This window comes from Trematomus bernacchii, unplaced genomic scaffold, assembly GCF_902827165.1.
Source record: "Trematomus bernacchii unplaced genomic scaffold, fTreBer1.1, whole genome shotgun sequence".
Classification (NCBI taxonomy): domain Eukaryota; kingdom Metazoa; phylum Chordata; class Actinopteri; order Perciformes; family Nototheniidae; genus Trematomus; species Trematomus bernacchii.
The window spans coordinates 7,919,227-7,940,874 of record NW_022987513.1 but is presented as its reverse complement, the minus strand read 5'-3'; the positions used below and the strand labels follow the sequence as shown (position 1 = coordinate 7,940,874).

Sequence of the window (21,648 nt, the reverse complement as noted above, 5' to 3'; positions counted from 1 at the left end):
ATGTGTGAATATTACCACAAGAGGGCAATAGTTGCACAAAGTGAGCAAGGTTTAAACATGTAATCCAACTTCTCCTGATGAAACCTCACTTCAAGCAGTATAACAGGAGGACAAGACAGAATGTATTTTACTATAGCCTATGTGATAATTTAGTGGGAATGCTGATACAGCATTCCAACTATCTGTCATGCTACGCACAAAATTCTTTATTATTCCGCCGGGTTATTTTGCACCTCTTCTTCTCCCACATTCCACATCGCAGAAACTCCGTTCAAACATCAAAACGTTCAGCTTGGTCGGGAATCGATGGCTATTACTTTTCTCATTCATAACTTTCATAATTCCAGAGATACATCCCATAATTCATCACATTTTTAACATGGAAGTCAATGGAGAAACTCTTCAGACTTGAACAATCTTCATGCGACTTCAACTGCTAACTGCTCCTTCATACTTTCACTCAGAAACCTCATTCCAACTTTAAAATGTTACACATCTTTCTGACATTATTCGTGTAACACAACTTTTAAATCTGATTCGTACTTTTAGAGATATTAAACATTGTTCAAACCTTGGTAAAGAGGCCTTCTTCAGATTTTAGAGTGCGTGATGTCACAGCTAGAGTGGAGGACAGATTTCATTTTGCCTTCATATTTTCTTTTAAACCTGCCATAGTTCCCAAACCCTACAGTCCTGAGACATAATTTTTCATGAGAAACGTAGGAAAACATCTCGTAGCTTGAAAAATAAATAAAAATTAAGCAAAAATAATTAAACAAAATGCCTCTTGAGGGCATGAAGTGACAAAAACGTTCAACATGTCTCCATTAAACCCCATTGTAAGTTCAGCCTCATCGATCCCCACCACAGCAGCCGCACACCTTTAGTTAATCTGCCAAAAAGGCCACATTATTAACCCGAAAATACACAAAAAGTACACTTCAGATGCTCAAGTTCCTTGACATGCTTCACGCTTTGAAATTTCACCGATATCTGTTACGGTTCTTCAACAAAACGTTCACATGTAAGAGGTTTATCTCTCATTCAAAACAATGAAAATGCTCTCCTCTCACTGATTACTGCACATCACCATGGAAACCTTTGATCTCTGGACACGTCGTTAGCTCAAATATAAACACCTGTGTCATGGAACACGATGATGTCATAACTCCAACTGACATGCTCAGAGCAGCAGACTTCAGATAATGGTTAATGGTCCTGCCCTCAACAGCTCTACGTCAATTATTGGGGGTCATCATATGCTGTTTCCATGGAAACGCATCCCTCGCCATAAAAGACGATGTCGCTATACATTAACTCCTATGAAAATGTTCAAAAAGTGCTCAAACTTCACATGTGTGCTAACAGTCCAGCCGTGAAGACATCTACGGGACAGTTTTGAGATTTCTTCAAATGCCGTTGCCATGACAACACAACACTGGCCATGAAACACTGTTTTCTCATAACTTCAGTGAAAATGCTCCAAACGGCCCAAAACTTCACAGGTTTGGTAACGATGCAGCCATCAACGCATCTAAGCGTATTATGGGATGTCATTAAATGCCGTTGGCATGGCGACAGATCATTCGCCATCAAGTTCGTTCAAAAGTTTGCACATCAAATATTCTGCTGCTTTTCCAAGCCTTTTTACTTTATTTTCTTCTCTCATCACACATTCAAGCCCCCCAGTGTTCATGTATCATTTCAATCTAAATTCTTCACTTTCTTCTTACACATTACATTTCAGCATAGCAGTTTAGCGTCAGCATAAAGCATTCCCACTAACAATTTCTTCAGGAATTGCATTCTCTAGTTCTAATATGCTCCTCTGGGGAATGACAAAAAGTCAAGACACTGCGTAATAACCTAATAAGTAAAGGGAAAACAAACGACAAACAAATTGAAATGGGCAATGTAAAGAAACGAATATTAACGATCTACGTCATTGTACTATAATAACAATCTACTGCCTGAAATGATGAGTCGCCTATGTTTTATCTACAGTAGCCTACGGGGCAGCGGACAACCCTTTGTAACTCCTCTGTATGGCGGGATAAATGCTAATGAGAGCGGATGTTGCGTATATACTTTCCCGCGTTTTCCTCTTGTGGGTTTGGGTGAGTTCGTTTAAGGTTATCACGTGATCCCACTGAGCGCACGCTTCGTACACATTCACATTTTAGACAACTTAAGAGAAATACAAATCTATTTAAAATACACAAACGATCATAAATGGTTAGATAACCGGTTAGCATACACGGGATTGTGAACATTGACTGTGGAGGGCTCCTAAACCTTAAGACCCCGCCCGCCATGGCACACCGCCGCGCACTCTGGTGAAACAAAACGAACACCCTCTTCACCACGGTTTCAGGAAGCCAGTCAGCCTGTGGGTATTGTTGTATTGTTGTATTGTTGCCACGGAACTTGTGCAGTGGGCTTTAAACGTAGTGAAGCTCATTTGTTGCCTTTAAGAAATTATTATTTAAAACAAATATATATTATATTAGTCTGTTCGTAAAACGGACACTAAGATGCCACCTAAAAAACGCAACACGGGGACGACACAGAGCAAGGAGCTGAAGAGTGCTGAAAGTGTCTCTCCTGACAAGAAGGACAGCCCAGAGTTATCTGTTAAAAAGTAAGAGAAGTTGTTTTGAGTTATTCAACAGACCGCGAATGAATTGTTCATTAAGTTACATTTGTTTACAATGTATCTTAATGTTAAGCTGTTTGTGTTTTACTCTTGCTAGCTAGCTTAACCGTTATTAACCGTCAGCTCACTAGCTAGCTCCTTCAAACAAAGTCATGCATGTATTCACAGCTTTAACGTCTTTGTTTTGATACACAAAGGCTCAACAGTCACACTTGAGAAATGAGATATAACACTGTACTACAAACACACACACATCTGAGTCTGGGACAGAGTTGGACTAGCAGTCAGGGATGTTGTTGTCATATCAGCAGTGGTGTAAAGTCACTAAGTTCATTCGCTCAAATATACTACTTAAGTACAATTTAGATATGCTATTATTTTACTTGAGTATTTTAATTGTGTGCTACTTTGTACTTCTACTGCACTACAATTCAAAGGTTAAAAGTGTACTTTTACTCCACTACATTTATGTTGTACCTTTTAACTACTTTGCAGATTGGGTTTAAAGATATTTAATATATAATCAGCACTTAAATTAGACATTATTTACAACTGGAGCAAATCCACATGCTACCCTGCAGTATACAAAGCAATTAAAATTAGCTCCATGTTTACCAGCTGTGATAAACACATTAATGCATCAATAACTATAATCGAAACATATAATATATTTATAATACAATGGACCAATCTGCATAATGAGTACTTTTTACTTTACTTTCATTGTACTTTCACTCGAGTAACATTTGCAATGCAAGATTTTTACAATAACAGAGTATTCCTAGAGTACAAGATAGGAATACGTCTTCCACTTCTGCATATGGGCAGCATGATGTGGTGTACTGAAACTGTGATTTTGTTTTCTTCTTCCTCCAGACACAGAGACAAGGACGCTGAATTTGTTACTCTTTGTAAGAGCCTTCATGTGACAGACCTGCTGTGTGACCGTGCCTGGAAGCTGTGGAAATCTGTTGAAGACTCCATGGCGGAAATCGCTGTATGTATTTATACGTATATGACAGATTTGTAAAGATATAATCCTGTTTGTTGTCCTTTTGAGGCAATGTAATGGGCATAGGTGGATATGTATTACTTTGGATGAAAAATACACATTAGGATAACAATCAAATATCCTGCGTACTATGCTGTTTGGTCAGATTGAAATGGCCACTCATGGCATTCAGACTGCAGCAGTGACAAATGAACATGCCATCACAACCAAACCCCTCTTGATGTCAGTGATTCAAAAGCTTTCTCAAATGATCCTTACAATTAAAAATATGTTTAAACCAAAGTTTATGATTATCCACAGTAACTGTGGTACTATTCAAAAACTGTACTGTATTGTATTGCCTTTCAAACAGTATCTGAATACAGTATCAGACATGAAGGTACTATCACAGTCCAAGTTCTATTTCAGTTTAATTTCTAACCAGTACATTTAAACAGTCCGTAACAAAGATGTTTTTGCTTAATAGAATTATAACATATAAGGTTGCTTTGTTCTAACAGATGAAATACCCCACTGATAATAGGACGGGATGATATGAATAGGATGGCATGGTGTCAGTGATACAAATAATATTGCTTTTCGTTATACATAAATTCTAACAATGTTCTTTTTTCACATAACTTCAGGACACTCAGAAAAGGGTGTGGGGAGCTTGTCTGTTTGTGTCGGGGATCGACATGGATGTCTCCTGTTTCACCTTAACTCAGGTTCTGAAAGCAGTCAGTCTGAAGTAAGTACTCAACATGCATGTTGACAAATACTCACACACATTAATGCATGTTATATCAGTCATTTAAATGGACAATCTGTAAATGGATAACGCATGGTTGCTTTTTGCACAATGGTCCAAATGCAAGCTGTGATGAAGCTGAGGCGCGATGCTGAAGATGTCTTTATTTGTTCTCATTGATTTGCAGTCAATCTGAACCCTTTGTTTGATATTTAGACTTTCCTTCCTAATTTTGTGTTCAGTTTTATACAATTAATTGTTCTCACTCTCTTTTGTAGTGTAAAGCAGTTTGTGGATCTGGTGAGGAAGTTGGATGTGAACATGGATACTATAAGCACCAAAGTGAACTCAGCACTAACGCGAGTGGAGAAAAAGTACGATGTGACGCTGGCTCTCTACCAGCGGTTCGAGAAGTGAGTAAACTTAAAGTACAACTGCCTGATCCAACTGTTGAGAGCAGAGTTGTTATCGATAACATCCTTTTCCCCCCTGTTTTTCAGAACATGCAAGAACATCTTTGCTTTGGTTTCTGATGACCAGTAAGTTTCACACTGATTTCCCACATGAGTAAAGTGTACTTACAACACTTCATGTTTAGTCTGTTCTTGTGTTGTTGTTGTTTTTCTTAAAGATTGTATCTATTATCAACTAATACTTTTGTAAAATGTCAGAAAATAGTGAAGATCATCATGTTTAATATGTCCTAATAAGACATTCAGTTAAATATAATATAAAACAGGGAAAAACAGTAAATCTCCATATTTGAGGGTCTGAAATCTGCATTTTTTTTGCATGAAAAATCACTTTAAAGATAAATGAATAGTATATTAATTGTTGCAGCGTTAATACAACGTAACTCAGGTTTGTGATTAATGGTTAAGTGTCTCTTTTCAAAGGGAGAGGGAGACCACGCGGAGTTGCTGGACAATGTTCCTTTTGGCCAAAGGTAGGTTAACACATTAACAACAACAAAAACAAGTAGCATCAAGCTGTTACCACACTTAATACTTTTCAAAGTGTTCCATCTTCTCCTTTCCATCCTTCCTTCCTGTCTGTGCTCAGCCGTAGAGCTCAAGTGAAAATGTTTCTCCTCACTGTCTGTTTTCATTGGTAGTGGTAGTATTGTGATGCAGCTTCTCATGTGCTGCATCTCTGCTGTTTCCAGGAAGAGCCTTGCAGATGGAGGATGACCTGGTCATATCGTTCCAGCTGCTGCTTTGTACACTGGAGTTATTCATCAAGCGTTGCCCTTCAGACCTCCTGCAGCCTCTTTACAGTGAGCTTCATTCACATCTTAAGCCTCTGTCTTTTGTCATAATCTGTTCTGACTTCTCATCGTACAAACAGGTCTTAAAGTCGGAAAAGAAAAACGTCAAATAATTATCCCTCCTCTTAGTACCAAGGATGGACATGTGATATCAATTCGGTGTTTGCTTATAAGCATATGCAAATCATACTATAGTTTAACAATTAAGTAGTTTATCTGTTTAGAATAGTATCTCTGTTATTCAAGGTTTTGGGCCATAGAAAATGGAAAACATAAACTGTACTTTGGACATTCTGTGATATGAAAGGACTTGTTTTCTTACAGCACCTAGGGATTTTCTAAGCCCTTCAATGTTTTTCTCTCAGAATCGGCTATCAGCAAAGTTCAGAGCCCTCCGACACGAACATCTCGCCGCAACCAGAGCAAAGTCAAAACCCGACCTCCGGAGCCAGAGGTGGATTTGCAGCTCCTCAAAACCTTGTGCGAAGAGAATGAATGCAACGCAGAAGAGGTCAGAGTCCCCCTCTTTGTATTGTCCTTACAGTCATCACGCACATTTCTTTCTTTGCCCTTCGATCTGTGTGTATTTATTCTCATTTGCCCCTTTTTATTCTAAATCTATCCCCAGGTGAAGAATGTATACCAGACCAGTTTCTCAGCTTTCCTGGACTCTCTGGATCTTTCCAGATCTCCAGATTTTCCTCAGGTAGGGGCAATTGCTTTTCATGTACTGTTTCTATTTGTTATCTCTTATCCCTCTCGCTGTGTTGAACGTGTAAGTGTCTGACAGCTGGTGGTGGTTCTATTTACTGCTCATACATGTTTGGTTTCTCATACATAGTGTCAGGAAAATGTGTACTCAAACGGGGGATCCTTTCATATTGTCTCAGTGTCATATAATGCTGCTGTAAAACAAAGGAGACAGGATGCTACTGTTTACTCACACCAACACACTCCTCCTATCATGGTTACTAGACATATTTATTCTACTGGTACATTACCCCAGTAACTAACAGGTGGCACACAATATTTAGAGGCTTATGTAAATAATCATATCCTGTTATCAATCTGATCTATGATAGTTCTGGATTATTGGAAAAATAAATTGAAAGGTGGGCCAGGTGTGTATGAGGTTCATTCTGTAGTCAAGTTGGACTATTCCCTTTTTTTTTTAGATGTTTACTTTTTGAGATTCACAGAGTTGAAATCTCCAGACAAGTTTTGTACGAGGTCAACGAGGACTCCAGATGTTTGCAGCCTGATTTGCACATTGACAAAAAGAGTATAAAGGGGAGGCTGGAGTTACGCCTATGGGGCAAACTTTGATTACATCCAAATTATTGTTGTGATTTTGCATGGGTGTAATGATGCCGCTGTGCCCGTCTTCGGGCTGTTTACAACAGAACTACTGTGTGCAGGGGTTTCTTGTGACAGTTTCTGTCTCATTAGCTGATCTATAGGATTGCCGACCTATCTTTTATTTTAAAATGTTCCATTTGTAACATTCATTTAGGTAATGAAATGTAATGCTTTTGGGGAACTCAAGATAACAATCAAAAATAAAGAGTAGTTAGGAATTCTACCACAGTGAATTGTCTTATACAGCAGGTCGTGGTTTTCTGCACAGCTCATGGATAATGCAGCAACAATTTAACACTATCAAAAATATAACTTTGAATGGAGTTCTCTTCAATTCATTGCGTTCTGCAGAACCGTTCAAAAGAATGGCAGAGTAATGTAAACCTTTTCTTTTTCTTTCAACAGGCAAATGACATCAACCAACAATATGAAGAGCACTACCTCAAGAGCAGAGACATCGATGGGCGGCTGTTTTTTGACAGAGATGAGACTGTTGTGCCACCTAAAGTCGAGATGTAATGTCCATTATCATTCAGAGTCTGGTTCATCACTTTAAATCGTTTAAAGAAACGTGTTTGATAATTGGCTCCTGTTTTCAGATCACAGGTGGAAAGAACGCCAAAGAAGAACCTCCCAGATGAAGATGGCGTACTCATCCCTCCCCAAACTCCAATCAGGTGAGCTCACATGTTCCTTTTTGAAATAATCCTTTACTGTGATCTCAGTGGAGTAGGGCTGAGTACTCATCTTCACTTTCAGCAACATCTTTCATTTATTTATGTAATTGTTTTGTATCATCTCTTCAGTTTTAAACCTTAAAGTCTATACACACTGTTGTCTGCTCGCGGTCAACTGGTGCATTTCAAAGTTCCTGAAGTGCAAGGGCAATAATTGTTAGGGATTGAGAAGAGCTGTTTTCTCTGTGTGTAACAGTTCATGCGAAATTATAAAAATCAACGGTTTAAATAGTTGCTTACAAAAATATTTGAGTATACCATGATATATGCAAATATTATAAACATGTTTTAAAAGCCTAATTGTTTAATGTGTATATGTTCCTACATATTGAAGTTGGACATTTGAGATTGTTCTGGTATTTCTTGCGCCATATGAAGATTGTTACCCATATTTCACTGTGTGCATTGTTCTGGGTTTATCTCCATCCTTCAGCACTGTCTGATTTGTGTTTTGTCCCATCAGAGCTGCGATGACCTCCATCCAGCAGTTGAGAGGGGACCTCACCTCCAGTGGAGATCAGCCATCCACTAACCTGGCTACATATTTCAAAGTAGGGCTGTGCAATTAATCGTATTTTAATCGCAATTATGATTTTGGCCTACCACAATTACGAAAACAACATAATCGAAAAAAACAATTATTTTGCTTTGCTCGGTTGTGACAGTGCACTGCAACATATTTGATCTAATTTATTTTAGTCTAATTTATTTGTATTTATCATATTTACATATGTTTAGTAGCTTGTTGGAGTGCGCTCCAAAATATTTGTTGATCTTGTTTATTGGTATTTATTATTTTTGATATTATTTATTTAAATGTGAATATAAATGTATCATTTATTTAATTTATTTTTGTATTGGTTTTTCAGTTGAATTATACGTTCAGGGTAATCAACAGTTAAAAAGATACTGTTCAAATTATTATTTGTATTTGTTTTAAAGTTCAATAAATGGATGTTTTCAAAGTCAATGAATAATCGTATTTAATAATCGTGATATCAATTATTGACCAAAATAATCGTGATTATGATTTTTGCCAGAATTGCACCGTGGACCCGACGCAGGGCGTGCTGAAGCGTTTGGAGACCCTCGGGCAGGTGTTCAGCCAGAGGTTTGGCCAGGCTGTCGGCCTGCGCTGTGTCGTTCTCGGTTTGCAGGTATAAACCAACACTGAAGAAGACAATGAGCAACAATGGCAACACTCCAGTGCTTAAATAATCTTGTCACTGACTTGTGTGTATTCTTTCCTCTTTCAGAGATTTAAGCTCGGCGTCAGACTGTATTACAAAGTCATGGAAGCGATGCTGAAATCGGTAATTGATTTGTTTGATTTATTAAGTTTCCAACTGTTTTTTATTTACTTACTTTGTATTTGCATTGTTTTTATTTATTTGAAACGCTTAGGTAAGTTTAAATGTAGCAGTTCCCGGTTTAACCCAAAGCAATGTATCTTAGGTATCCATAATTGATAAATCTACTTTATATTTGCTAACAATTACTTTTTTGCCTTTTTTTACTTCCTATGCTTTAAAGAGCTAAGAGAATATCTTAATGAAGGCAACTACCATGATCTGTAGACGTTATACATGTCTGAAATAACTTATTGGTTTTGTTCCCTTCCCATTTTATAGGAAGAGAAGCGACTTTCCGTGCAGAATTTCAGGTATGTGTTTTTATTAAATCCCAATTATGAAAAATCAGTCGTTGTATTTACTTGTTCATGCATGCTTTATATATATTTTTATTTGAGGTGAAGAATAGATAAGCATTTAAGAGTTATTTGCCTTGAGCTAAATCAAATGGTTTTACTTCCAGTAAACTCCTCAATGACTCCACGTTCCACACATCACTGCTCGCCTGCGCTTTGGAGGTAGTGATGGCAACCTATGGAGGTAATTTTCTTACAAGTTATAACAGATCCTCTCTCTAACTAATTGGGAAATAACTTTAATATATAATTCCTTTCATCTTACAGTTATCTGTAGCAAGTTGTAATAATGTTGTTTTCTTCTCATGATTAGAGAGCAGTTTTAAGACTGGAGGATACAACCATGGGGGCTCTGGTGACCCCGTTGAAACAAACGTGTGTTTCCCCTGGATCCTGGATGTGGTCAACCTCTCTGCGTTCGACTTCTACAAAGTCATCGAGAGTTTCATCAAGGCAGAGCCCACTCTGAGCAAAGATATCGTCAAACATCTGGAGACCAGCGAGAACCTCATCATGGAGAGGATTGCATGGAGGCCGGTGAGTTTGATCTCTCATCACCACTACAGTATGCTAGAAATAATCTCTCAGGATGTTAATGAGATTCATGCATACACAACATTATTGGCCAAAGAAAAAAATACCCACAATTATTTTTCCACAGTATTATTACTACATTTTAAGAATTACAAGATCAACATACTTTATAAGGTTTGAGCAGCATTCTGGAAAATGAGGCAACATGTTACATTCACTACATATATTAAAAAAAAGTCATAGCATATCAATATGTTACAGGCACATTAAACTGTCGGAGTACACAAAACAAAATAACTAAGCTGTCATTGTGCTTCTTATAGTAGCATGGCACCAAAGCAAACACACAAGCCTGTTCAACATTATAATGCCTTACAATGATACAGACTACATGTTCAACACACACAGAGTTATCTTAGTTTAACTTCTGAAGAACTGCAGACACAGTAGGAGCAACAGGATGCTGTAGTAGTAGAATAGAAGAAGTCCTGGACAATTGAATAATCGAGTGCTTTTAAGATAATGATAGAAATGATCTGTGTCACTGGCTGCCACTGCCTCCCCCGGGCGCCTCCCTGTGCAACATGCTGCTGGAGAAATAGTAGATGAGTGGATTTAGGCAGCAATTGGAGCTTGCTAGTGAAAGCACCACGGGGTGCACCGCCTTGGTCACCTTTGCCAGGCCACAATAGGGCAGCAGTCCCACGTGTGTGAGAGTGTATCCCAGGAGGTTGATGTGATAGGGGACGAAGCAGAGCAGGAAGATGCCGAGCACCCAGTAAATGATGGTGAGAGTGTGCTGGCGGCCTCGGCGCTGGCTGCGAGAGCGGTGTCTCGGATGGCGAAGCACCCTCAGCACCCTGCAGTAGCTGCAGAGGAGAAGCAGAGCGGGCAGCAGAAATGAGCCCAAGACTAGGCCCAGAGCTACCAGGATGATTTTGCGGTGGCGTTGGGAGGAGGGGTCCAGCAGACAGGGCTGGTGCTGGTGAGCGGCTGCAAAGCGCAGCAGAGGCAGACTCACACTGAGCCCCAGCACCAGGCACCAGATCCCCCCACTCACCAGCTGTGCGACACGCAGCCTGCGGAGCGTAGAGGCCAGCGGGTGCACTACGGCAAAGTAACGGTCCACAGCAATGCACACCAGGAAGAAGATGCCCCCGTACAGGCTGATGTATTTGAGGGTGAAAGTGAGGTGGCAGTACGCCACACTAAAAGTCCAACTGGATGAGTCTCCTGTCTTGGCTCTGGCCCTCTGGTGGTAGTAGAATATTCTCAGAGGCAGAGAGATTACAAAAAACATGTCAGCAGCAGAGAGGCTGACCATGTAAATGGCTGTGCTGTTCATGGTGCAGGGAGACAGACACAGCCTGCGCAGAGCCAGGCTGTTGGTGACCAACCCCAGCAGGAAGATGATGCTGTAGGACACCTGATAGAAGGTGAAGCGGTAGCTGGTGTCCACCGTGCAGTTAGACAGAGGGGACACAGGCTTGGCTGCCACATCACTCATATTCCACACGTCCATGTCTTAAAATGATTGACTTTTCCAGCACACTTAACGCAGTGTCACTCGTATACCTGGAGGAAATCAAATTAAAGTGAACATACAGTGAGTGAAAAGAACAGGTTTAATGGCAGTTAAACCTGTGGCTCGTAAAGTCTTATTAAACTCTGCTGTTTTTTATGGAATGTAAATTTGTTGAGGTGACATGAATACACAGCTTCAGCTAACATATATATATATTTCATATGCAAGGATATAGTCTAACTGTCAATAAAGTTTTGACTGCAACTTCCTGCTCATAAAACAAGCAAACATGTAGTTTCATTAGATGCAGTGGGGTGGGGAAAAGAATCACCTCGCCATCTAACACTGTTCCCCAGGCAGTAAAATCACATTTGGTGAAGTTGATTGTTGATTTAACTTGATAGTCAGTTCTAGGCTTTAGTCTGCGATGCGTTATCAAATATCCAGCTAAGTATATTTTAGTCTTTATTGGTAAGAGTATGATTGTGAGAACTTTACAAATGCCTCTTTTTCCTGCGTTTGGAATACATAACGTCATCAGGATATTTTTGTACCTTGTCCTCTATTATTTTACGTAATTCTATAAACACTCCAGTCCCAAAATAACTATTCTGTTAAACAATACCGATGACTGAAGAATAATATTATTAAAATACATTTTCAAATACACAATGTGAGACTGTTTTGAGTCCATGAACATCCATCATCACTTTCATTATTACATAATCATCAGTAACAATTTTGACAAGACTTCTTTTCTCTATGACCCATGGAATTGAGAAACATATTTTTTCAAAACACTTTTTCTCCCTTCATATTTATGTGCATTATTGATCTGAAATCAACTCCTGTATAATCCTTCACTTGTCACACTGAGTGTCTGATGAGTATCCAGCTGTTGAAATGATCTTGATATTGTTTTAAGAATTGTTTTGTGTCCTAAGATCAAATCCTATTAGGTGGTTCCTTAGCCCTAAAAGCCGAAGAAATTCTCAAGCATTGCATTTTCTCTGCCATTAGATACTTTTTGTGGATTCAACTGTTAAGTTTCTACTACATCTTGATAGGTTTATACAGTAAATTGCTGTTTTCATTTCATTAAATTGAAATATTGAAGTATTTTCTATTACTAGTCTTTGCATATAAAACTGAGAAGGATATTGGAAGATAAACTCACCAGTATCAAGTCGCATCCATGCAGTCATGAAGTGATTCTTGTAGACAGCTGGATCATTTGTTAGGATGCTGTAACGGTGCACATGCTACTGATGGGAGCAGTTCACGCCTACACCTACTCACAGGTCAGGGTCTCCCTCTCTCTCCTCTCCCTCTCCTCTCCCTCCTATCCTAGCCGCATGTCTTGTAGTTTGTTTTATTTACCTAATATAAAAACATTTTATGAGCTTTAAAATTACTCATCACACAGTTGGCTTGAGGAAAGACTTGTTATTTTCAACAAACGACTTTTCTTATTTGACTGAATTCTGTGATCAGCCTTACAATTAAGCACAGGTTGTTTCATGACTGTCATGGTGGGTGTCGTGTTTATGGCTTCTTGTTAAAAACATACACGCTTGATTGGAGGTAATCATTAACTGTACAGATAAAAGGAATAGCAATAATTTACTGAAAGTGTGTCCTGTGTGTCAGCCTTGGGTCTGGCAGGGATCAACAAGTCAGTGTGTAGATCTGAGTTAGTGGATAATAGCCTTTTCATGTAATGTGTGTCTGAATTACTCAAACAAATCAAAATGCAAGTCTTAGCACCTGAGTAAAGAGGGATTCTATTTCATTTTCACATCAGATTTTCCACTACAACATTTGAATGTATTTAAAGCTATGTTAGGCTCTGTTTGAATAATCTTGATTTGGTGAATATTAGGCTAATAAAAAACATTACCATTTAACTACACACCACTTGGTCCTTATCAGACACATTTAGATGGAAATGTACAAGTAATATATGGGGAAGACAACATGTCTTGATTGAGAAACTGGAACATGGTTGTGTGATTATCAAACCAACCCTCATTTGAATGACCTACCCTGCTTTAAAACCAGTTATCCACTAAAATATTGCTTTTATAATGATTGAAAAAGGTCCAGCTGCTTCTTTATTAAGTCTATTTACGTGATGTAATCAACAAAGCCCAAACATAGCAAAGAAAAACTTAATAAAGTGCGGGTTGCTTTTCTCTAAGATGCCAGTTTTAAGTTTACATTCCGAGTTATTTTCCAGATCTTTCTCAGGATTGCAGCAACCATTAACGTGCCTTATTTTGTAAACGCACTTCTTCCCCGTGAGGCATGTTGTCGCTCGCCTGCTGAAGTTTCACAATCCACAGCAGCGATGTGTGATGAGTCTACCCCTGTCACTGCAGACCCTCAGGCAGCATGAGGAATGCAGCAATGCTCAGTCTTGCAGCACACAGCTTCTCCAAGAATGAACAAATATTCAAGCTGCAGCATATTCCACTTTCTCTCAGCTGTTTTCAACAGACATAATGGTCCGATATGTAGCCAGTCTAGCTGAGATCTTTTAAATAATTCTCATCAAATTTGGCTTCAAGTTTTGTCATCATCCCAGCATGTCTACAGATATAACCACCTATTGAGATAAGGCCATTGGCAGTGTTAGAGCTGTGTTGGCCGGTGCAATGTGCAGCTGTTAAATATTGACCTCTAATCTACATTTTCAAACGTATTGAGTCATTGTGCATTCATAGCGTACGGTACACCTGTGGTTGTGTTGCTGGTGCTTGTATGACTAATCAGTCTCGACAAACCATTCGGTTGCACCCAAAGTGTTTCATATGAAAAACTGATACCCTGATACTATCAAATATATCACCACACTATCAAACAGGTTACGAATTTCAAACTCAAAGCCTTTTAAGTTAAAAACGCTTTTATTTGCTTTCAGTGAATGGGGAAAAAGCTGCTATAGACGCAATTCTCCATAAAGTGGTTCAAAGCCATAATCAGGCCACAAATACTTGTAAAATGTACAGTACATCAAAAAGAGTTGTAATACTTGTTCAGCATTGCCAAAGCAGACTTTTTAAAAAGGAGAGTCTGCTCTGGGAAATAAGACTACAATTACAATGTCATCTGTGCAAAAGCTGAAACTTATTTTCAGCCCAGTGCGCATTACCATGGCTAAAACACACACATGTCATTTCCACTAATACACACTTGTTTTCAAACTTGTGTTGTGAACTGGTAGCCCACACAAGAGTATCTATGCCGCGACACACTTCCTGTTCTTCCTTGACTTGTTCCACTCTTCTATCGACTCAAAAGGGATCAGTGTCTTAACTCCACGTCTAAAGTCTCTGCTCTGTGGCGTCAAGTAGATGAGAGTAACTCCTTAGTAACCGTTGTGTTGATGTGTTGTTATTGAGGTCACTCTGCTTCCACCTACGTCCTCAGATTGAAATCACCAGCAATCAATTAATTATTTATCATGTTCCATAATGGAGTCGACATCAGACTGTGGACTCATTGTGATACTCTTCGGTTCTCGGAGACCGCAGGACCAGGCTTTTGGGTGTTGTGTTTGGACTGCTTTGTGAGCTGTCCATCTGTAGTCTCTCGAATAGCCTCGCACCGTTGTGCCATACTGTGGACTTGCGTTTGATGGAGCTCTGAATGGTCTCTGAAGTGAAGTAGTAAATGACTGGATCAAAGCAGCAGTTGGTCACTGCTATGCACAGCGCTATGGGGTAGATGGTTCTGACCACAGATTCTACGTTGCATCCCTTTAGGACTTTGGAGCGGACCATGGCGTAGAATATGAGATTAATATTGTAGGGAATGAAACAGAAGCAGAAGATGAAAATATGCACACAGATCATCCTTAATATTTTTGTCTTGTTGAGGGTCCCGCCGCGGGAGAGGACTTGGGGTTGCCTCAGTGTCCGTAGCACCATTATGGAGCAGTAGACATTGAGCAACAATGGGATGATGAAGCCCACAGTCTCAATAAACACCACCACCTTGGATAGCTCCGCCTTCCACTGATTTTCAGAGTAGTTTTCAAAGCAGTAGTTGGAAGAGGAGTTGGCATTTTTGGGTGAAGTGGTGGCCAAAAGAAAGCCAGTGGGAACGCTTCCAGAAAGAACCAACACCCACACTGTGCAGCATGCCAGTTTGGCGTTCCTCTTAGTACGAATTGCCTGGGAGCGGAACGGGTGCACGATGGCCAGGAAGCGGTCAACACTGATGCAGGTGAGGAAGAGGATGCTGCCGTACATGTTGGTGTAGAACAGGGCCACAGAGATCTTGCAGAGCACGCTTCCAAACATCCACTCACGTCTAATGAAGTAAACAATCCGAAAAGGCAGGCTCAGGACAAAGAGAAAGTCTGAAACTACAAGGTTTATCATGTAGGTCGTGGTCTCGTTCCGCAGCTTCAGTGTACAGCCAAAAATGTAAATAGCCACCATGTTAAATATAAGTCCAACAACAAACACCACGCTGAAAACCGAGCTGTACAGTGGGTACTTGAAGCCGTCATTCTTGCTGCAATTCATGAAAATGTGAACGGAGCTTGGTGTGGTTGTAAAGATGTGGTTATCCATTTTTATACCGGGTTGTAACTTTTACAGAGTTAAAATGTGCTCCTCAATCGTTTACTTGTGTTAGTCATAAAAATCCAGTCTCTTAATCCAACCATGTGCTCTAGGCAGGGAAACGTTACGCTTCATTTGGGTAGGAAAGGCGGTCCTTGAATACTAAAGAAGGCTCAGCTTGTGTGGTTATGTTATATACCAGAAAGTATACGGCAACTCCTCAAAATACCTGTATTAGTATCCAAAGTCCTTATATTCTGAAAGTGAAAGAGTCCTGCAGTCAGAAATCCTCGTTCAGAACGTTTTCCAGTCTCTCACAGCTCTAATCCCCTGTGAGAGTAGAATCATGTGCCTCTCCTCAACGGCGTGAGCATTCGAGTGGTTCTTCCCTTCTTTTGTTTCCTGTCAGTTCCTGCAGCAGCCCCGCGGGGCATGGTGTTTGTTCCTCTTGAGTTCCAGAGGTTTGACTCTGCTCCGGCCAGACTGTAAACCAGAAACCTCTTAGCAGACTGCTCTGATCTACTGGACTGTTCAAACACACAGGGAGGAGCCTCCACTGGAGTCAAAGTCCTCCCATCACTGCTTTGTTTTTACACTCATTTGAATATGTAGTCTGACATTGTTGTGCTGCATTATTTTCTTCTTGACTGATAGAGGTGTGTTTAGATCAACCTCCCAAATCTTAAAATTCTACTTAAATAAACGCGTCTAAATAAACATTGCCGTGTTGGCATCCGCTACACCTCTATGCATGCTGTCATAGCAATCGAATACAAGTGTACTTTCAAAATGTGTCATTCGCTACAGCCAGGTGTGGCATGTGCTACACAAAGAATGTGCTAACGACAGGTTTATACCTGCAGCCGCTGTGCAAATGGCTGAGTAGTAAACCGCACCCACTGCCCTGTATGATCTCAACACTGAGTTTTGGCCTGGTGTAAACATGCTGATATTCCAGTACTACACTGGTCTGTATGTCATTTAATCTGGAGTTAAATGTTGTTTGAGAATTGTTGAGGATATTTACAGTGTGTAGGCAGGATTGGATATGTTGGTATTTAGAGGCTCTTTCGGTTATCAGTCAAATCAGAGAGGATGCTATAGGGAGTGTCCTTGGGTAAATTGTGTATACAATGAGGAACAGACATATCAGCAGCCCCTATTATAATTTGACGGGTGTGTTTTTGCAAAGGAAATTAGGTGTGTAAAATGTAAATGTTTTTCTGAATAAACATGTAAGCCATGAAAGAGGCGGCAAGATATTGTAAATATATTTATATATAATCCTGTTTGTGTCTCTGCAGGGCTCACCACTGTTTGAGCTGCTAACACAGGAGCATGAGAGCGGCGCCGCGGAGCAGGTGGAGACCCCGGCCAGTTTCAGCCAACCGCTGCAGCACAACCACACGGCAGCCGACCTGTGAGTCAACCTACTTATCTCTCTGGCAGTTGCTGCTGAGAAACAGCTCTGAGAACTTTATTAGACCATATAACTTCCTTAAACTGTTGGGAAACCACTATGAGTCATTACAACAAGTCACATAGTGTTTAACTTTATAGTTGCATTGCATGCATCATAATACTAGTAAAAAGAAAACTTTTAAATTCCATGACTAACCTACCATGAGCCTTTCTCTCTGAGGATTTGAACCTGTTTTACTAAAACCTCCCATTGTGTGATTTTAACATATTGTTATCTTGAATGTTTATGGTGTAAATGACATGCGGTTTCCCTATTGTCCCTACAGATACCTGTCCCCCATGCGTCCCGGCTCCCGTGTTTTGCCTCCTGACTCCCCCGCCCCGCCCAGCTCTCAGGTTTCCTCTCAGCCTTCGACCCAGAACGCACGACTCCCAAAGTCCAACTCTCTCAGCCTCTTCTATAAAAAATGTAAGCTGACTTTCCAACCGAAGATATTTATTCTCATTGATCAACATCACTGTCAGAAAAATGTTCAACTGTTTTCCCTTGGTTAGATTGAGGTCACTCTGACCTCACACAGCATGTTTTTGAAGTCACACTAATACAAATATCTAGGGAACCTCCCGTGGAGACATACAACACAAGGTGAAAAATCGAGTTCATTCATTTCCAACCGTCTCTGGTGTGTCCTCTCTCTGCAGTGTACCGCCTGGCCTACAGCAGGCTGAAGATCCTCTGCTCCTACCTGCTGTCCTCGCACCCCGAGCTGGAGCCCATCATATGGACTCTGTTCCAGCACACGCTGCAGCACGAGCACGAGCTGATGAGAGACCGCCACCTCGACCAGGTAACCCTAAATACACCCGTCTGTTTCCTCGTGCACTTTTTTTGTCTCTGTTTTTTATATCAAACCGCCTCTCATTGTTCTCTCCTGCAGTTGATGATGTCAGCCATGTATGCCATATGTAAAGTGAAGAGCGTTGATCTGCGCTTCAAGACCATCGTCACAGCGTACAAGAACATGGCCAACACCAACCAGGAGGTGACACCTTTAATGCTAACAACTATATTTTTTTTGCTTTTCTAATCACACTTAATTTAAATGTTTTTGTGAACATTTTTGGTGTCTGCCTGTATGTTGCAGACCTTTAAGCACGTGTTAATCTCCGAAGGCCACTACGACTCCATCATCGTCTTCTACAACCAAGTGTTCATGCAGAGGCTGAAAACCAACATCCTGCAGTACGCCTCCACCAGGGTGAGCCCCCCCCGCCCCCCTCCCCCTCCCCCTCCCCCTCCCCCTCCCCTCCACCACGTTGGATCTGCAGTTTGACTTTGATACATTCATAATCTGATAAACTCACACGGCTAACAAACCCTCTCATTGTTGCTGTTCTGTTTCTTTTAGCCACCCACCCTTTCTCCGATCCCACAAATACCATGCAGCCCCTACAAGTTCCCCAACTCCCCCCTCCGGGTGCCTGGGAGCAACAACGTGTACATCTCCCCTCTGAAAAACCCCCGCATGTCCCCGGGGATCATGACTCCTCGCTCCAGGTGAGTCAAAAAAGTGTTTTTAAAGAACTGCCATAAAATTACATATTACTTATTAATTTCCACTTTTACTTTGAAAAAGCACTTCATTCCCTCACTAGCGTATAATCATGTATTTTCAGAATTGTAACCCTTTAATAAAACAGTTTGTTTATGTCATGTAACCATTCTTTTTAATGAGAAAAGAAGCATTTATTTTCAGTTTACTCAATATTATACTTAATTTTGATTTTGACTGATTATTGGATCAAACACTGCAGAACATGTATTGTCCACATAGGGCAAACCTGATAACATTTCAACTGCACTTGTGAAGTAGCATGATCATTGACATAGTTATGGAGTAAAAACACGATCTTCACACAACTTTCTCTCATTTGTGTTTTTCCCTCCACAGAATGCTGGTTTCAATCGGGGAATCTTTCGGGGTGCGTACATCTTCTTTTTAAAATCACTGAGCATTTCATTAAAATGAATCTGCAATTCCATGTATTTGTTCTCTCACTTACTCTATCTGCCCGTTTCCATCTGCAGCTGTCCAACCGCTTCCAGAAGATCAACCAGATGGTGAACAGCAGCGACCGCTCCTTTAAGAGAGCTCTGGACATGGGCTCCGGTCCGAAGCCCCTGAAGAGGCTACGCTTCGACGTAGACGGGCAAGATGAAGCCGATGGCAGGTTGGTCACAAACAGGGTTTTATTTATAGCACAATGTATCATGGCATCCAAACATGAATAGGGCTCACTGTGTTTGTTTTTATTTACAGCAAACCTGGAGGAGAGTCTACTCTCATACAGAGGCTTACAGATTTGAGTGAGTGCAAACCGCTTTATATATTATATTAAATCTTCTTCATGTGTCCTTGCTGTCTATCACATCTTTGGTCCTCTAACATCTTGATGATTGGTCTCTGTAGGCTCCACTCGGAGTCGCGTGCAGGAGCAGAAGATGAAGGAGGACGCAGAACTGAGGAAGGAATAACTACGCTACTGAACTGACCTGCACTGTTTGTCACAACGTGAACACTATTTCTACTGTTCACACACAAAGTGAAAAACACGTTCCTCTGTACATTTAGTATTTGATTTTTAGTTTGTATTTAACTTCGTCTTTGAGGAGTAATATGTGAATATAGAGGGCTTTCTCCTCTTTTTGTGTTTTTTAACTGAATAATGGATGAGGTCATTGAATTTCATTTGAATTTTGACTTTAAAAATGCAAGTGTGTTTGGTTTTAAGAGTGGTATTAATTTGTGGGTGTTATTAGGAATCATAGTTTTCACTCTCAAGGATGTTCGCAATTGTCAAAGCGCTGTCGAGGTGTATCGTTGGTTTTCCCGTTAAATAATGAAGTTGAACCGACATTAGGAGCTTCATATGTTGACCGTTCTTCTTTTAAAATGTCTCTATCACGATGCAACATTTCAGGTGTTAAATCATGATCGTCCTCTTCAGAAAGGGTTAAATGTCGCTTCAGATGGAAGTCCAAATGTCTTTCCGTGCAGCGTCTTTCCTTTCAAACTCATGTCTTGAATGGGAAAATTCTTAGAACACCTAGAAAAAGTTTAGTTTGTGTCATAAAGTGGAACGATAAGATGAGACAAGGACAATTATATAGTTTATCATTTGCACTCAACCAAAATGTGTAGTATCATAGGATTTGATGTACTGCTCATTTATTTTTTCTGTATACAATAATAGTAACTTTCGTATTACTTTTGAGTGGCTACACATCAAACGCCTCCTGATGAGTTTTAACTTAACGACTATGTTCTCAGTCACATTTTTCTAACAACAAGTTGGTAAAGGGGGGGGGGGATGATACATACAAACCACATACAGCATTAAGATGTGAACTCAAGTACTACAAGGGAAAATATTGCTTGAAATGTCAACTGCAGAGTTCATTTTTTAATTAATGTGTTTATATTGTACTTTATTGAAGTAGTTCCTTGAAAATGTAGTAAATATTTCTTTTGAAAATATGATTTTGTTGTTTTCCGTTATTGGCAGTAACTGAATAACCAGCTGAAAGACTGAGCATTATGATTTTACTCATTCTGATTTGTATGTTATGTCAGGGCTGTTACAAAGCGCTCTAAGGGGTTGTGTCTGGGTCGTGTGGTCTTTTGACAATTTGGCAAGTTTTCCTATGATGAAATATTCCGAAAAATAAACATGACTAATTTTAGTTCTTCTTTTTCAGGATTCACATGACACATTTCTCTTTTATTTTGGTCAGCTCTTGTACAGGGCCCTGTTTCCCATCCGAAGGCTAAAATTATCATTAAATACGTCTTATGACTCAAATAATCTCAACCAAGATTATTTATGATCAGGCCCAGAAAAATTGAGAGAGAAGAACATCTTTATTTGAGTTAAAATCCAGAATGTAACCAAACCCATATTAGCCAAACCTTCTACCAAGAATATATATTTGTTCGAGTCATTATTGCCACCCGTCATGTTTTATCATCTTCTGTATTTCTAGCATTGCAGTCATAACAAAATAGCTTTAGGTCTACTACGGTCCTTTTACCCCCTCTGCTGGGAAGCAGCCAATCAGGATT

At 40.1% G+C, this 21,648-nt stretch overlaps 3 protein-coding genes across 3 annotated transcripts; 1 reads left to right on the top strand and 2 right to left on the bottom strand.

The window, feature by feature from the left end:
• The first annotated feature begins 2,374 nt into the window (after nucleotides 1-2,374).
• Nucleotides 2,375-21,288, top strand: rb1 (retinoblastoma 1). Its single transcript, XM_034113342.1, has 27 exons — nucleotides 2,375-2,641; nucleotides 3,533-3,653; nucleotides 4,295-4,398; nucleotides 4,677-4,811; nucleotides 4,899-4,937; nucleotides 5,295-5,344; nucleotides 5,564-5,674; nucleotides 6,031-6,176; nucleotides 6,294-6,371; nucleotides 7,430-7,539; nucleotides 7,624-7,701; nucleotides 8,225-8,312; nucleotides 8,802-8,918; nucleotides 9,018-9,074; nucleotides 9,393-9,424; nucleotides 9,577-9,653; nucleotides 9,783-10,006; nucleotides 17,407-17,522; nucleotides 17,851-17,993; nucleotides 18,227-18,372; nucleotides 18,463-18,567; nucleotides 18,670-18,783; nucleotides 18,934-19,082; nucleotides 19,477-19,507; nucleotides 19,614-19,756; nucleotides 19,846-19,892; nucleotides 19,996-21,288. The coding sequence occupies exons 1-27, from the start codon at nucleotides 2,535-2,537 to the stop codon at nucleotides 20,058-20,060; spliced, it is 2,733 nt and encodes a 910-aa protein (XP_033969233.1). The 5' UTR covers nucleotides 2,375-2,534; the 3' UTR covers nucleotides 20,061-21,288.
• LOC117468972 (lysophosphatidic acid receptor 6-like) lies at nucleotides 10,174-12,790 on the bottom strand. The gene is made up of 2 exons (XM_034113365.1): nucleotides 12,706-12,790; nucleotides 10,174-11,578 (listed from the first exon to the last, which is right to left on the bottom strand). The coding sequence occupies exon 2, from the start codon at nucleotides 11,523-11,525 to the stop codon at nucleotides 10,545-10,547; it is 981 nt and encodes a 326-aa protein (XP_033969256.1). The 5' UTR covers nucleotides 11,526-11,578; nucleotides 12,706-12,790; the 3' UTR covers nucleotides 10,174-10,544.
• On the bottom strand, nucleotides 14,419-16,843 carry LOC117468963 (lysophosphatidic acid receptor 6-like). The gene has a single exon (XM_034113354.1). The coding sequence runs from the start codon at nucleotides 16,109-16,111 to the stop codon at nucleotides 15,017-15,019; it is 1,095 nt and encodes a 364-aa protein (XP_033969245.1). The 5' UTR covers nucleotides 16,112-16,843; the 3' UTR covers nucleotides 14,419-15,016.
• Nucleotides 21,289-21,648: the final 360 nt, after the last annotated feature.